The 15,253-nt window shown below is 60.4% G+C and overlaps 1 protein-coding gene across 5 annotated transcripts in view; it reads left to right on the forward strand.

The window, feature by feature from the left end:
- The window catches only part of AXIN1 (axin 1), a 57,287-nt gene that overhangs the window by 40,403 nt on the left and 1,631 nt on the right, over positions 1 to 15,253 (forward strand). For 3 of the 5 annotated variants that reach the window (XM_070567234.1, XM_070567236.1, XM_008539668.2), the window contains exons 5-9: positions 6,146 to 6,283; positions 7,640 to 8,169; positions 8,834 to 9,004; positions 10,983 to 11,228; positions 14,936 to 15,103. In XM_070567234.1, the coding sequence (XP_070423335.1) occupies positions 6,146 to 6,283; positions 7,640 to 8,169; positions 8,834 to 9,004; positions 10,983 to 11,228; positions 14,936 to 15,103 (1,253 nt within the window). Of the gene's footprint in view, positions 1 to 6,145; positions 6,284 to 7,639; positions 8,170 to 8,833; positions 9,005 to 10,982; positions 11,229 to 13,461; positions 13,570 to 14,935; positions 15,104 to 15,253 lie in introns of all 5 variants that reach the window. The other 2 variants (XM_008539666.2, XM_070567235.1) reach the window with 1 other exon arrangement.

A 15,253-nucleotide genomic window follows, 5' to 3' on the forward strand; every position in this document is an offset into this window, starting at 1 on the left:
TGGCCTCGTGCTCCTCGTCGCCAAGTTCGGGGCTCACCAGTCCTCTTGGACCTGTGCCCATCCGTTCTCCCCACCCTGACTGGCAGCTGTGGCACCGGCAGGTGGGAAAGGTCCTGGCCTGGCCTCCTGTGAGCTTGGCTCGCGTCCAGGCCGAGTGTGGGGCCAGTGGCTTACTGGCCTGGCCCACGCATTGGTTCAGAAGAGCAGGAGTGCCCTCACCCAGCACCCACCATTTGGTCTTTGCCCACCGTGTTAGCAAGATGCTTCTCCTCTAGGTGGGCGAGCGGCTCTGAGCCTCCGTTGCCGGCTCTGTGCCCAGGCTGGGCTCCTGCACAGGCCACCTGACTGCAGCTCTATCAGAAAGCCTGTAGGCGCCCCTTGGTGCCCCCGATCTCAGGTTACCTTGGTCTTCAAGTGAGCACTGCTCATTTAAGATGAAACGAGGCGTCGGCCTCTTGGGGGCTGAACGGTGGCAGTCATCACGTGGTCATCCTGACTTCAAAGCTTTGACTCCTGGATAAAGATAATAAGATGACGGTGGTTCTCCCGATTGTGGGCACTGGGGGCTTCTCAGAGCCCAGTGTGGAGCGGGCGAGCACAGCCTGCCTCCCTCCGCCTGCACAGAGCTCCTTTGTAGATGAGCATGTGGAACACAGGGACTCTAATGGGAAGGACTTGCAGAGGGAGAGTGGAAGCCTACGAGGGGGTCTTCACCCGATGGGCCTGCAGCCTCCGAGGGTGACGCCATTCATTTGCAGTTTCTTTGCAGGGTAGCACCCACCCTAATCGGGATGCCTTGGTTAGTCTTTTAGCTTCTCTGCAGATACTTGAATTTCCAAATAAGAAAAGTGATTGTTTATGACTGAGAAGAAAGGATGTTGGTTTGTTGTCACTTCTAAGAAAAGGATGGTTGAGCATTTTGTCACCTCCCAGTCAACCCTTGACACAGATTTGGCCTGAACGAGACACTGATGGTGTCTCCTTAGGGACAAGTGGAAGGCGCTGTGGGTAGTGTGTGTGTACACATATGTGTGCACATGTGTGCCTGCACGTGTGTGCATGCTGCAGGTGACCTCCCAGGAAACACCCAGTCTGGCTTGTATGACCTGGAGCTGTCTGGGCCCCGGCCTAGGCAGGGGACTGCACACATCTCCGCCTTGCTTTGCAGTGATGCACATGGCTGTTCAGCTCTGCTTGGTGTACACTCACACTCAGGACCAGGGCTGAGCAGGGGAAGCAGAAGGGAGCCTGGCTCCTGTGTCCCTCACTCTCTCGCTTTTTGCGACACAGGAGCCACTCACAAGGGCTCCTGTCCCCCAGACAGTAAGAACATCCAAGTTAGTGGCAGTAAGGTCAGAATTCCTCTGTCTACACTGACATAACCAGTGACCTGGGTGTTTGACGAGGAACAGGATATTTACGTTGTCCCAGATAGCCCCTCGCAAAATACTGACTCACAGTAGGGAAAGCAACTTCAGGGGACTGCCTGCAGGCCCTCCTGGGTCAGTGGTCAGGGGCTGTCGTCAGCGACAGGACAGACGGATGTTGGCCCTGCTAAGACAGTGAGAAGGGCCTGGCACCCCCGGGGGGCCTCCTGCCGGGAATGTCACCAGAACATGGCCCAAGTTGAGGGCCGTGCTATATAAGAACTGGCTTGTGATTTTCAAAAGTCTAGGGGTCATGGAAGTCCAGGTAAGACTGAGGCTTGGTCCAGACGGAAGGTGGCCTGAGAGACAGCCCAGCTGAGCCACCGTGGGGCTTCAGGGCCTGGGGGTGCTTGTGTCAGAAAGTCCTCATGTGTGGGAGACATGCCAACAAATTCTGCATGATGGGGCATCAGGTAGGCAACTTCCTCTCAAAAGATTTGGAAAAAGCTTCTTTGTATCATTCTTGCAACTTTTCTGCAAGTTTAAGGGTTTTCCAAAGTAAAATTGTTATAATTCGATAAACAGAATATTAGGCAAAACCTAAAGTGCAAATTGGCGAGCTGGAGAACAGACCTGGAAAGACTTCTCAGATGTGCCACAGAGAGGAGGGTATGACAGCTGGGGGGAGGCAAGAGTCAGGGGTGCCGCTGGGAGAGTGTTCCAGGATGAAGAAAAGCTAGGTGTCCTCGGGTTCTGGAAGATCTCAACTAACTGTCGGTGGGAATTGGAGCTGAGAGAGGCGGTGGGCACTGGTGAGAACCTGGCCTGACCACTGGGTGGACAGTCCATAGCCTGGCAGGCCACCCGGCATGATCTCTGGGCCGTCGCATGGTCGCTGAGAGGAGCTGCAGGTGCAGCACTCAGATCAGGCCTGGCCCTGGCTAGACCTTCAGTGAAAGCAGGAGGTGCTGTGTGTTCCAGAAAGAACCCGGTGGTTTCTGAGTCCTGAGTGCTGGCCAGGGGAGGTTTAATGAGCCAATGCTTTTTGAGCTGTGTGCACGTTCAGGGGGATGGGCTGAGGCCCAAGTGGCCTGGGCACAGTGAGGCAGCGAGCACCGAGGGGGCACAGCTCCACCACTGCCTGGCCTTTGTTCCCAGGGCCTGGCGAGAGGAGAAGCTCTCGGTGGCCTGCTTCTCTGCAGCGTGGGAGCTTCTTGGTGCCCGAGGCCTGGCTGTCATCGTCATTGGCGTGTCTGGAGGCTCAGCGGAGGGGCCTCGAGGTGCCTTCTTTGTGGGGTGCAGCTGCGCGGGACTTGGAGAGGGTGGGGCCGCAGGGGGCGGAGCTCTGCCTGGGAGGAGAGGCTGGGTCCCTGGAGAGCGGCCGTGTGGCCGTGCTGGGAGGCATGGATGGCGGCCTGGTGCTCAGCCCAGCATGTGTCCGGGACAGAAGGTGCAGCCTTTGGCTCAGTGATGGTGGTTTCAAGTTCAGAGTGAAGAGACTTGGCGTTCCGTCCGTGTATCCCACGTGGACGCCCGTCCCACAGACGAGGAGGGATGCTGTTTCCCGTCCTCCTGGCGGCTGCCGAGTCTTGGGAGTGGCCGTCTCTTCTGTGACCGGTGACCGTGCCGCCTCAGGAGCCTGTGCACATTCGCTTCATCGTCGGGCCAGAGGTGTGGTGGCGGGCGGAGGCGGGTCCAGGGAGTGTGGTGCTCCCGCTGGACGCGCGTGGCCCGTGGCCTCCTGCCTTCCTCCGTTGCCTGAGTTGGGGATGTAGCTCAGGCTCTGCTGGAGTCTCTGTTCTGTTTACGAGCTGTTTCTCTTTGTTATTATTATTATTATTATTATTTTTGAGGAAGATTAGCCCTGAGCTAACATCTGCCACCAGTCCTCCTCTTTTTGCTGAGGAAGACTGGCCCTGAGCTAACGTCTGTGCCCATCTTCCTCTACTTTATATGTGGGACGCCTGCCACAACATGGCTTGACAAGTGGTGCCATGTCCACACCCAGATCCGAACCGGCGAACCCTGGGCCGCCGAAGCGGAATGTGAGAACTTAACTGCTGCGCCACCAGGCTGGCCCCTAGGAGCCATTTCTAAGCGGATCTGAGTGGCCTGCCGCATGCAGGGGTCCTGGCGGCGTGACCCACAGGGTTTTGGGGGCCAGCTTAGGGGGACAGTGTGGGTGACTGCTGTGGCACGGAGGTGCCAGCACTTGGGGGACCCTGGAGTCGTGAAGTGTCTGGTCCTCAGATCCTTGCAACTGAGGGAGGGGTCTCTTTTCTGCCTTTATAATTCTGCAGAAGTTTCACATTTTCAATTTACTTAAATTTTTTCCTTTGTGTTTTTTTTCTTCCTCCAAAGATAGAAAGGTTACCATCGCCTAAGTCTGGTAATTGTGACTTTGGGCAGTTTTCCTGTTTTCAGAAGTGTAACTGCGCAGCCTGGAGGCTGTTTCTAGGATGGACTGGCTCGGCAGGTCTTGGCCGTCCCGGGGCTGAGCCGGCCCGCGTCCTGTCGTCAGGTCGCCTGGTTCCATGTGTCTGGGCCTCATGGAGGGATTTTTTTTTCGTTTTGCCCTTGCTCTGTGTGGGCCGTCGGCCAGTTAGAACCATGAGCTCTCGCCATCTGGGCATCCGGCTGTCCCCTCTCAGTCCTGTGTGTGTCATGGCACTCTGCATCAGCACTGTGCCCAGAGAAACTGGCTCTCCAGGCCTCTCCAGCCAGCGGGCTTGGCAGGGCAAGTCCAGCCTCAGGCCCTCTGTTGTCTGTCCAAACACCCCACTGGTGAAGACTCTTTCCAGGGTCTTCGCCTCTTGGCCATCCCCGCTGCCCAGTCCCTGGGGCTCTCTGTCCACGCCCACCTTCTCTCTCAGGCTCCTCTTCTGGGATCATTTAGAAGCCTGGACACCCTGACTGCCCCTTCTAGGGTCTGGCCTCCTTGGCTCCAGGACAAACTCCAGCCCCTTAGGCACTACCCGGCCTTCTGCACCAACTTTTTCCACCACTGAAGCATTGGCCCGTGTTCTGGGCTTGCCCTCGGCCCCCTTTCCTCTCCAGGCCCCTCATAGGTTCCCGCGGCCGCCTCTGAGCCCATCGTGGTCAGCGTCAGCCCCACACGTGCATGTTTGTCTCTGAGCCCTTCACACGATTTTTTACCTAACCTTCCACGTTTCCGAGGTCTTAGGCACAGTCTTCACTCCTGTTTTGTAGATGAGAAACGAGTGGGCAGAGTGGAGGCTGCGCAGAGCCCTCCAGCGGGAGGGTGGCGGGGCAGCGCCTCGCTCAAGGCCCCCTCCCCGAGTCTTCCCTTTTCGCCTTGCTCACGCGTAGAGTCAGAGAGCACCCCTGTGTGCCAGCCTGTCCGCAGGCCACCTCCCTCTCCACCGTCTGCCCTCCTGCACCTCCTCAGCCCTCCTCCCTTGGGCCCCCTCTGTCCTTGTCCTCACAGCAGCAGCCACCCTTGCACAGACCTTGGTGGCTGAAGTGTTTAGAACACGTTTTGCTGTAAAGGGCATTGTTGGGACAGCTGGTGAAATTGGAATAAGATCTGCTAAAATAGTGTTGTTTCAGTTCTTTCATGTGTGGTAGTTGTCCTGTGGTCAGGAACCAGAACATCCTTGGTGTTTGTTAATACGCTCTCGGGTGCTTAGGGGTGAACAGGCATCGTCTCTCTACTGGCTCAGAGGAGTGCGTGCCTGTCTCTGTGTGCATGTGTGCAGTGCCTGTGTGTCTCCATGTGCGTATGTGTGCACCCATGCATGCATGTCTTTGTGTGCATGTGCCCACATGCCTGTGAATGTGCGTGCGTGTGTGCACATGTGCCTGCGTGTCTGCGTGCATGCCCATGCGTGTGTGCGCGCATGTGCTTGTATGCCTGCGTGTGAGACAATGACAGGGTAAACATGGCAAAAGTCAGCAGTTGGGGGATCTGGGTGAAGGGTGAACAGGAGTTCTTTGTGTTATTCTTGCAACTGTTTTGCATTTGAAATTATTTCAGAATAAAGCCACTCCCCCGAAAAAGTTACAGTGTTTTCCTGTAAAATACATTGTGGAGTTATATTCTCTGAAAAGGGGAGTCCTCCGTGTCCCTGCCTTTCCCTGATGTTTTCCCCGTGCCCAGTGTGGCGGAGCCCGAGGAGGCCGCAGCCTGGCCTGCAGACACCTGAGTGCCGGGGGCTGCTGCCCTCTTGTGTGCGGGGCGGGCACTGCAGGGAGAAGTTGGTCCGGACCTGTGTGTGCTGCAGGCTTGTCTCTGCCATGCTCTGAGCTCAGCCCCTCCCTCCTCTGCAGTCTTTGCAGCTCTGCCTGCCCAGATGCCTCGGCCCCAGACCCCGGGCCTCACTGGGTCTTTGCCTGGCCAGTCGCTTCTCTGGACAGGCTGGGAGGCCCTTGGTGCAGGGCATCCCTGGGCTCAGGGCATCAGAGCCTCCCAGTCATGGGACCTGCAGGCCACCGCCCTGACGACCCAGCTCCAGGAGACCGCGTGCCTGCCCTGCTCAGTGTCTCTGGTCTGTGGTTGTGGGAGGCTAGAGAGAAACGGTGTCGGTGCTCCGTTCTCCTCGATCAGCGCTGGACGAGGGGGCCTGTAGTCTGATGAGGAGACAGGGCACCGACGAGGCCGGTTCCCAGGCGAAAGGGACAAAGGCAACACTGGCTTTACAGCAGATGCGGATTTCCTGATACTTCCTCTCACCCAGAAAGGGCCCAGGGCCTCCTTGGCACAGAGCGTGGTGGCGCGAAGCTGCCCAGGGCCACTGATCAGCAGTGTCTTCTCACAGCGCACTTACCGAATGCCAAAGGAGATCCGCGTGGAGCCGCAGAAGTTTGCCGCGGAGCTCATCCACCGCCTGGAGGCCATCCAGCGGACGCGGGAGGCTGAGGAGAAGCTGGAGGAGCGGCTGAAGCGCGTCCGGATGGTGAGTGGGCCCATGTCGGGGTGGCCCCTGGTGGTTTGGCCGCGGCCAGATTGAGTTCGGGGCAGTGTCAGGCCCCAGGAGCTCCTTCCAGGGCCTCCCAGACTAACCTCTCCCTGCTTAGTCATGCTCTGACCCTGTCTCCTGTGACACATGCCCCCTCAAAGCCCCCACTCCTTGTCCCCAGCCTGTGCTGTCTCCCAGGGAGTGTTGTGTAGGCCTGGGGCGTGACCAGCAGTGCCTGGCCCCAGCTCCTGGCCCCGTGCAGCCCTTGGGTGCCAGGATTGGGCTTCCTACTTGCATTTCTGTGGGAAGGCAGTTGACAGGGGGCTGAGATGACGCCCAGCTGTCATCCCTCGGCCCTGCAGAGCACGGGCCGGGACAGGGTCGTGGGATGGGGGCAGAAGCCCAGGGGTACGAGTCTCTGCTGAGGCAGCTCTGAGCTGTGCCCATAAAGGGGCACGTTCACCCCCCATCCGCCAGTCTGTCCTTTCTCTCGCCGTCCGTCTGTCTGTCCGTCTCTTTGATACCGTTTTCCCCCCGAGCACCAATTGCAGTGCCCGCAGCTGGTCACTGTCCTGTGGTGTTCAGGTACTCTGTGTTTGTGAGAACCTCATGGGAAACTTCTGGAGATTTGTTTCTGCTAAAATCTAGGAGTAGCTGGTTCCCCATTCTTTTCAGTTATTACCAAATTTACTCATTATTCTGTTTCGACAATTCAGTAGGATGAGAAAATAAATACGAGATGTATCTTTTGGAGTAAAAGTGATCAAATGTTTAAGGTTACAGATACAGTTGCATAAATTCTTAGAGAATCAAATGAAATTCAGGTAGTTTACTGTGAGAACTTACCAAGAAACACGTAGTGAGATAAGCAAAAAACAAGAGTTCTTCCATACAAGGGACTATTTCCTTTGAAAATATAATGAGAAATAAGGCAATAAAATTGAGGAATAGAAGAAAACAACTGAAGAAAACAAAAATCTTTATTGAGAAACATAAAAGAAGGCTCAGTGGCTGCAGGGGTCTCTGAGCAGCTCCCTGGGGCCCTCCCTGAGCCACTGGTGCGAGCCGCACAGCGGCCACCTGCCCGTCCACTCTCGCTGGGTTCCCCGTCCTCATCCGTCTGTGCCCCGTCCTGCGCGCCGTGCTCGCTCGGGGATCAGCAGGGACAGAAAAGGCCCCAGGGGCCGTGTGGGAGGTGGGTGGCTCCTCAGACCTCTGCTGGCACGGCCTCACCCCGGGCTCCTGACCCCAGGGCACAGAATTTCCCAGCTCCTGGCTCTTCTGGTTCCCCGAGTGTGAAGTCTGCATGGTATGGCTGGTGCCAGGAGGTGACGTGTGGCCTTGTCCCCACAGGAGGAAGAAGGTGAGGACGGCGACGTGTCCTGTGGCCCCCCAGGAGCCAGTCACAAGCTGCCTTCTGCCCCAGCCTGGCACCACTTCCCGCCCCGCTATGCGGACATGGGCTGCACCGGGCTGCGGGATGCGCACGAGGAGAACCCCGAGAGCATCCTGGACGAGCACGTGCAGCGGGTCATGAGGACGCCTGGCTGCCAGTCCCCGGGGCCCGGCCACCGTTCCCCTGACAGCGTACACGTGCCCAAGGTGCCAGGGGTGCTGGGGGGCATAGCTCCCGGGCACGGTAAGCACGCACTCAAGTCGGGGGCGAAGCTGGACGCCGCCGGCCTGCATCTCCACAGGCACAGCCACCACCATGGCCACCACGGCTTGGCCAGGCCCAAAGAGCAGGCCGAGGCCGAGGCTGCCCGCCGGGTCCAGAGCAGCTTCTCGTGGGCCCTGGAGCAGCATGGCCACACGGCCAAACCCCGCAGCCACTCCGAGAGTGTGGGCGCTGCCCATATCACCAGCGACGGCCTGACCTACAGGTGAGCATCCGCAGCGGCCCGAGCTGCGCCTTGAGATCAGGGCTGTGGCTTCTTCATCCTGGGCCCGTGACAGTGGGGCCTGTCTTCCCAGGGGGGAAGGGGCCGCTGCAAGAGGCCGTGTCTCCTGTGTATTTTTTCCTGGTTTCCTAGGCCAGAATTCCCCTTTAAAGGTCATTAAACAAGGTCAGCCATAGAGACTGCGGGCGTGTGGTGGGCAAGAGCTCGGGCGCCAGGCCTGGGCGCTGGGCTGGCTGGGGCTTTGGCCTTGAGATGTGGTTGGATAAAGATGTGCCCGAGTCAGAGGGAGGTGTCTGGTGAGGAGGGGTGGCCAGATCCTGGTGCTGCCGCTGGGCTGGTGATCTGGCCTGGGCAGGGCGAGGACAAGCCCTGCAGCCTGCCCGAGCCCCGGCCCTCCCAGCTGGTGTGGCCGGGGTGCCCCCTTCCCTTCCTGCCCTGGGGATGGCCTGAAACAGCCCAGACAACCCTGCAGAACGGGCAGAGGCCACTGGCATGTCCCGCTCCGTCAGGGCCCCCGTGTTCAGGGAGCAGGGGCCCTTCCAGGCCCTTTTCCTGCCAGCTTTCGGGGTGCAGAGCGCCAGCGGCCAGCTGTCCAGTGACGGGCCGGGTGAAGTCAGCCGGTGACGCCCAGGTCTTACTCTTACAGCGGGAAGGCGGGCACCACCTGCAAAAGAAACACCAAGAAGGCCGAGTCAGGGAAGAGCATGGGGGCCGAGGCACCAGGCCCCTCAGAGGACGCGGAGAAGAACCAGAAGATCATGCAGTGGATCATCGAGGGGGAGAAGGAGATCAGCAGGCACAGGAAGGCGGGCCACGGGTGAGTCCTGGGGCGTGGGTGCAGGCGTGCGCAGATGACTTGCCAGCCCCTGGAACTGCTTGGCCAGTGTCTGCGCAGCTGTGTTGTGGCCCCACCCGCCGTCTTACTGCAGACCACCCACGGTTTAGGCGTGAATTCCACAGCGTCAGCTCCCATCCATCGCTGCCTGAGCTCGCTAACGCCACCCCTGTGTGGGCCTGTGATGGGCCTTCAGTGTCCTGGGCCTGCTTGTGAGGCCAGCGCGGGGTCACTGCACCCCTGTCCGCGAGCTCCTCTCCCTGCAGCCCCACTTGCTGAGGAGGGCGCTGCTGTCACACGGCTGCTCTTGGGACTATTTCTGGAATGTGATGCTGCCATGTGACAATGACCCGAGTCGCTGGGGAAGTTAGGCAGGCGCCCGATTGTCACTGCAGACAGAGCCCGCAGGAAGAGGCTGTTTGCACGTGGCCGTCCCCCGGGGTCGGTGGGGAAGGTTCTCACTTAGTCCTCATCCCTCCGACCTCGACGTCAACCCCACGGGGCCAGAGGCTGCTCTGGGGGGTGTGGAGCTGGGCCCCGGAAATACCCTTGCCACCCCACACGGGCGGGTCCATCTGGGCCTGGCTCAGACAGGGCAGGTCACACCTGAGCAGGTGGCAGGGCTGGAGCAGGTGGGATCTGCCCGTCAGTGTGCAGGCTGGCCCTCCTTCCTTGGTCTCAGACTTCCCCGACCTCGGCCTGCCTTGGCTGCAATGAGGAGGGCTGCGTGTGCGTGTGCGAAGGAGATGACACCTGCCTCGCCGTCCTGAGTGGCGACTCGGGGTCCCTGAGTCCTGTGTCCACGTGGTCTTAGGAATGAGCCCCCCGCCGGTGTCCAGACCCCTTTGCAATCACAAAGCTTGTCCTCTCTATTGGGATGGGGTGGATTCTCGGCTTCTCTAGATTTCTCTCTTTTGTGGGTTTTCACAAGGAATGAGTCTGTCCTGCCCACCCCCAACCCCAAATGAAGGGTTTGTGGTTGACAAGTAAGAGGCGTGTCTGGAAACAGCCTCCTGGGGGGAGGGGGAGGGTGCTCCTGCCGTTGGGATAGGCTGTTTTAAATGCTGGCACCTTGGTGTCCCCACCAGGCCCTCGGTGACCTCCCCGGAGCCCCGGGCCATGGGGCCTTGGCCCTTGTTGTTCTTACCTAAGGCAGGTGGGCTGGGCCGGGGAGGTGGGCCCCGGCTGATGTCTCTCTGTGGCCACCTAGTGGGAGGACCCCACCTCCCCCAGGTCCTTCCCTTGGGCAGTTCTGCATCACGAGGGCGCTGGCCCGACCCACTGCCCAGGTGCTCTTGTTGGGGACCCTCATCTGCTCCTGGTGCCGAGCCCCCTGCCTGATCCCTCTGCCACAGTGCAGTGAGGTGGCTGTTTTCACACGACCTCGTCTGCTGGTCGTGGCGGCACGTGCATGGGTGTGAACGCGCCCTCTGTGTCCGATAATGGGGGAAAGGCATTTATCATGTTGAGGGAAAATTATACGTTTAGAATTACGCCAATGACGGTAAATGTTTCTGTGGGGGAAGGAAATAACCAGTATACTGAGAGTGATTGTTTCTAAGCTGTGAAATTATGGATTATTTATCTTTTTTCTGTAAGTTTCCTGTGTGTTTCAGGTTTTTCACAAAGAGCATCTATTTTAACATTAAAATATTTTTTAAAAAGCACTGAAAACTTTTTCTTAAAAAAGGTCTTTATTTAGGATATGATTTATATTTCAGTAAACCTGTTAAAAATAAGTTACAGAGAAAAAAGTGTGAGAAAGGGATGTTTGTTTATGTGGCACAGGAGGAAATGCAGAGGTTCACGTGGCCTTCGGTGGCCAGGGGCACAAGGGCACTGCTGCCCAGCGCCTGGGGGTCAGGGCCACACCACCTCTGCCGGCCCTGCCCCCCCTCCCGGCACTGCCCAGGGCCCAGGATTGCCAATGGTGCCACAGCTGGTGCTCTTACTCCCGCAGATCTTCCGGGACAAAGAAGCAGCAGGGGCATGAGAGCTCCAGGCCCCTGTCCATCGAGCGTCCGGGGGCCGTGCACCCCTGGGTCAGCGCTCAGCTCCGGAACTCCGTCCAGCCCTCTCATCTCTTCATTCAAGACCCTACCATGCCGCCCAACCCAGCCCCCAACCCTCTGACCCAGCTGGAGGAGGCCCGCAGGCGCCTGGAGGAGGAAGAGAAGAGAGCCAGCAAGCTCCCCTCGAAGCAGAGGTACGGGGCAGGGGGAGGAGGAGAGAGCCGGCAAGCTCCCCTCGAAGCAGAGGTACGGGGCAGGGGGAGGAGGAGAGAGCCGGCAAGCTCCCCTCGAAGCAGAGGTACGGGGCAGGGGGAGGAGGAGAGAGCCGGCAAGCTCCCCTCGAAGCAGAGGTACGGGGCAGGGGGAGGAGGAGAGAGCCGGCAAGCTCCCCTCGAAGCAGAGGTACGGGGCAGGGGGAGGAGGAGAGAGCCGGCAAGCTCCCCTCGAAGCAGAGGTATGGGGCAGGGGGAGGAGGAGAGAGCCGGCAAGCGGGGACAGGTGGGCCATGCTGGGCACCCACCCCCTGGCAGTACTGGCTTCTTCCTTTTGTCGAGGGCCACCTAGGGCGTGACAGGTGGCCCTGTTGTGTGATCAGGGCTGGGAGGGCAGCTGGTCACCACTCTGTCCTGGGGAAGGACAGGGCCCCTCCCTCTGACCGTGCCCGCTCTGCTCTGAGTGTGTACTCACCCCGGGGCCCGTCGCCATGTAGAAGTGCGGGAGGTCACACAGTCGGTTGCACTGGCTGCTGTGCAGGCTGAGCTCAGGGCGGGGATCCGGCCGCCTCCCTGCACAGCCACCCTTTGAGGAGCCCCGAGCGTGTCATTGGCTGGGTGGAGGTAGACGGTGCTGAGATTCGTGTAGACTCTTCTCTGGGGCCCCGGGCCCACAGCCGCTCTTCATTCGCTCTCCTGGGCCTTGAGGGCTAGAACGTCAACCCGCTGTCGCCGTGGCTGCACACCAGGCCCCGTTCTCTTCTCCAGGGAGTGGGGAGCCCTCCCCTTTGTGGTGGCAGCTTCTCTCAAGGCCGGAATGTGGCTGTCCCAGGTCTTCCAGGGCCTTGAGGTCAATTTCCCCCGACGTACTGGTTCCTTCAAATTCCCAGGTGGATCAGGGTCTCTGTGAGGGGCCTGAAAGCTGTATTTCTCCCCCAGAGCTGGGGATCCTGGTTCCACAATGGCCACGGTTTGCCTCCGCTGTTACTGGCTCCCTTGCCCAGTTTTCAGTCAGCTGGGCATCTGGGGTTCGACTCCCCTTACTGTTGGCCTCACTGTGTGTGGGGCGGCCCTGCTCTGGGGGATCCGGGGTCAGGGTGCAGACCGTCCCCTGTGTCCATCTCGTCGGCGCAGCCGGAAGCCAGAATGTGTCCCCCGGGTCATCGAGGCGACCACATTTGCGGCCAGCTGTGTCACGCCACGATCCTGGTCAGTCAGCAGAGTCGTCTCTGGGCAGTAGATCTTGCCTCATACTGGGGGACGCGCTCCCGTCTGTCAGGCCTGTGACCCGGAGGCAGCCGGGGCAGCGAGAGGCCGCCTCCTGCTGCGCAGACCACCTGCTGGGCTTCCTGGGGTCGTCGCCGCCCAACTCGGGGGCAGGGCTTGCGTCTTCTTTTCTGCAGGTTAGCAGGGTGGCGTCTTTCTCGCCGGTGACACAAGTGGAGCCACACGGCCTCTGTGCTGTGTGTTCGGGGTGCGAGCCTCCTGCTGGGGTCTCAGCTGGTGGCTGTGGTGTCTCCGCGTGTTGTCAGTCGGGGCTCATGGCCTTTTGTGAATGGCTGCAGACCGAGCAGAGGTCTGGAGGCCCAGTAGGGGTGCGGGCCCTCCCTGAGCCCCTCATGGGTGACCCCTGCCAGGCCGGCCAAAGTAGAGGTCATCATCAGGGCCACACAGAATCATGCCTGGAGGTGGACAGCCTTGGAGAGCAGTTGCTGGGCAGCGAGCCCCAGGACAGGCCTCCCCAGCTGCTTCGGATGTGGCAGTGGTCAGGCTCCAGCACCCGAATCCACGTCGGAGCGCTGAGCGGGCAGAGCCGCACCCACAGAGAGGAGGCGAGGGGCAGACTCTCTCTGGAAGCTCTTCTCAGGGTGGACGAAGTGACGAGATCCCCATGCCGCAGATCAGCGCTTCCCCAAAGTTCTTCCTGGGAACCCAAGGGCTCTGTGACCAGATGAGGACTCTGGGAACTCCGGATCCGCTAAAGCCACAGCCGTTCTGACTGGTCCTGACAGAGCCCTTGGTGCTCGAGTCAGCCCTGTGCTCCGCGCTCCGAGGAGGGTTGGTGTGCCGTCTGTCCCACACCGTGGGAGCCTCGTTTGTGGTGATGGAGCCTCTTGGGGAGCCCCTGCTCCGTCTGCCTGCCTGTCACCCGCTGTCACGCGGAGCGCTGGTGGAGCCCGCTGGGCGTGCGCTCACTGACGCGGTTGTTCCCTAGGTATGTGCAGGAGGTCATCCAGCGGGGGCGCTCCTGCGCCAGGCCAGCGTGCACGCCCGTGCTGAGCGTGGTGCCAGCGGTGTCCGACCTGGAGCTCTCCGAGACAGAGTACGTGCCCCCGGGGATCTTCCCGGGACCGCCCGCCCACCCGTGTCGCGGGCCAGGTCCTGCGTGGAGCACTGTTCCCAGGATGGGAGCTTGGGCAGCACACTGGAAGAGCCAGGCCTGCAAGCCGTTCCTTTCCGTCTCCGTCTCAGGAGGCGCTGACCTCCACGTGGTGACAGATGACCCACAGGCCAGAGAGGCAGTCACTCTGCCTCCTTTGCTCTGACCACGCGACCCTGCCCGCCTTGAGTTTCCTGAGCTTCCCAGCCAGGCCTCGGGCCTCGCTGAGCTGAGACTGGCTCACTGACAGGGTTGGGGTTGCAGCCGCAGTCCCCCTGGCGTGCTGGAGGCGTCAGCTCCGTTGGTGCGCGTGCCAGTGCTTGTGTGGGTGACACGGGGATCAGAGCTCTGTGTTCCACTCCCCAGGCTCACCAGGAGCAGGGTGGGTGTTGGGGACCCGTCAGCCTTGTGTAGGCAGTGCTGGCCGCCCCATCCCTCTACTTTTGCTCCAGACAGAGCAGAAGGGGCCCTTCAGCCTGCGTAGTCACCCCAGACAGCACTTAGCACGTCTGGCTGGTGCGTCACATGGGGACGAGTGGCGCTAGGAGACGGGGTGCTGCCTGTCATCCCAGATGCAGCGTGGCTGCCCGGCACCCCTCAGGATAAGGGTCCCACCCAGCTGGACAGGAGAGGGTGCGGCCTCACAACCCACTCCAGAAGCCTGGCCGACCGCTGCCCCTGGTCTTGGACAAGCTCTCTTGTGGAGAGGTCCATGTCAAGACCCGTCTTGGTTCTCTGTCCATACTGGCCTTCAGGTGTTTCTGAAGCTTTGGGGTCTGAGGCCTTGCTAGGATGCACGCAGGGTGGCCCCGACGGAAGTGGGCTGTGTTGGTCCGGTGGCCTGGCAGCTTAAGAAGCCCAGTGGAGGGACCCACCGTGGGCTCCGGCCCCGGGAAGCCTGCTCGCCCATTTGTGTGTGGTCGGGGTTGGGGTGCCGCCCACCAGCCAGCTCAGGCCATGGAGCCCTGGGGCCTCACCACACGTGAAGGAGGGTGGGGGGCGAGCTGAGGCAGTGGCTGGGCACGGGGCAGGCAGGCAATGAACTGATATCTGTGCTGTTTCTGTGTAGAGCAGGCTGGTGCGGGGCTGGGCCCTGGGTTGAGATGTTGCGAGGGGTGAGGCCCCCAGGGGGCTGGATGGGGCTGTGTGGCTGGGCCGGGCATCGGGCCCATGCTGATGTGGTTGTCTGAACGTGGCACGGCTTGCTCCTGCAGCCCTGCCTCCTCAGTCACTGGGGAGTCCAAGGCCCACCAGGGGTGCCCCGTGGGACCCTGAGACCTTGCCATCACAGCTGCATCTCTGCTCCCAGGATGAAGTCGCAGAGGAAGGTGGGCAGTAGCAGCACCCAGCCGTGTGACAGCATCGTTGTGGCCTACTACTTCTGTGGGGAGCCCATCCCCTACCGGACCCTGGTGAGGGGCCGCGCCGTCACCCTGGGCCAGTTCAAGGAGCTGCTGACCAAGAAGGGCAACTACAGGTAAGACCGGGGCTGGGTGGGGCTGCCCGTTGGGTGGGGTCTCTGATGAGCAGGCGCCCACCCAGGAGATGGTGCCATGTGCTGGGTGCCTTGTCCACACCTCTGTCTGTGTCTCGTTCAGCCCTGGTCTCCACCATAACCCGCCCATCC

The sequence above is a fragment of the Equus przewalskii genome, chromosome 12 (assembly GCF_037783145.1).
Source record: "Equus przewalskii isolate Varuska chromosome 12, EquPr2, whole genome shotgun sequence".
NCBI lineage: Eukaryota > Metazoa > Chordata > Mammalia > Perissodactyla > Equidae > Equus > Equus przewalskii.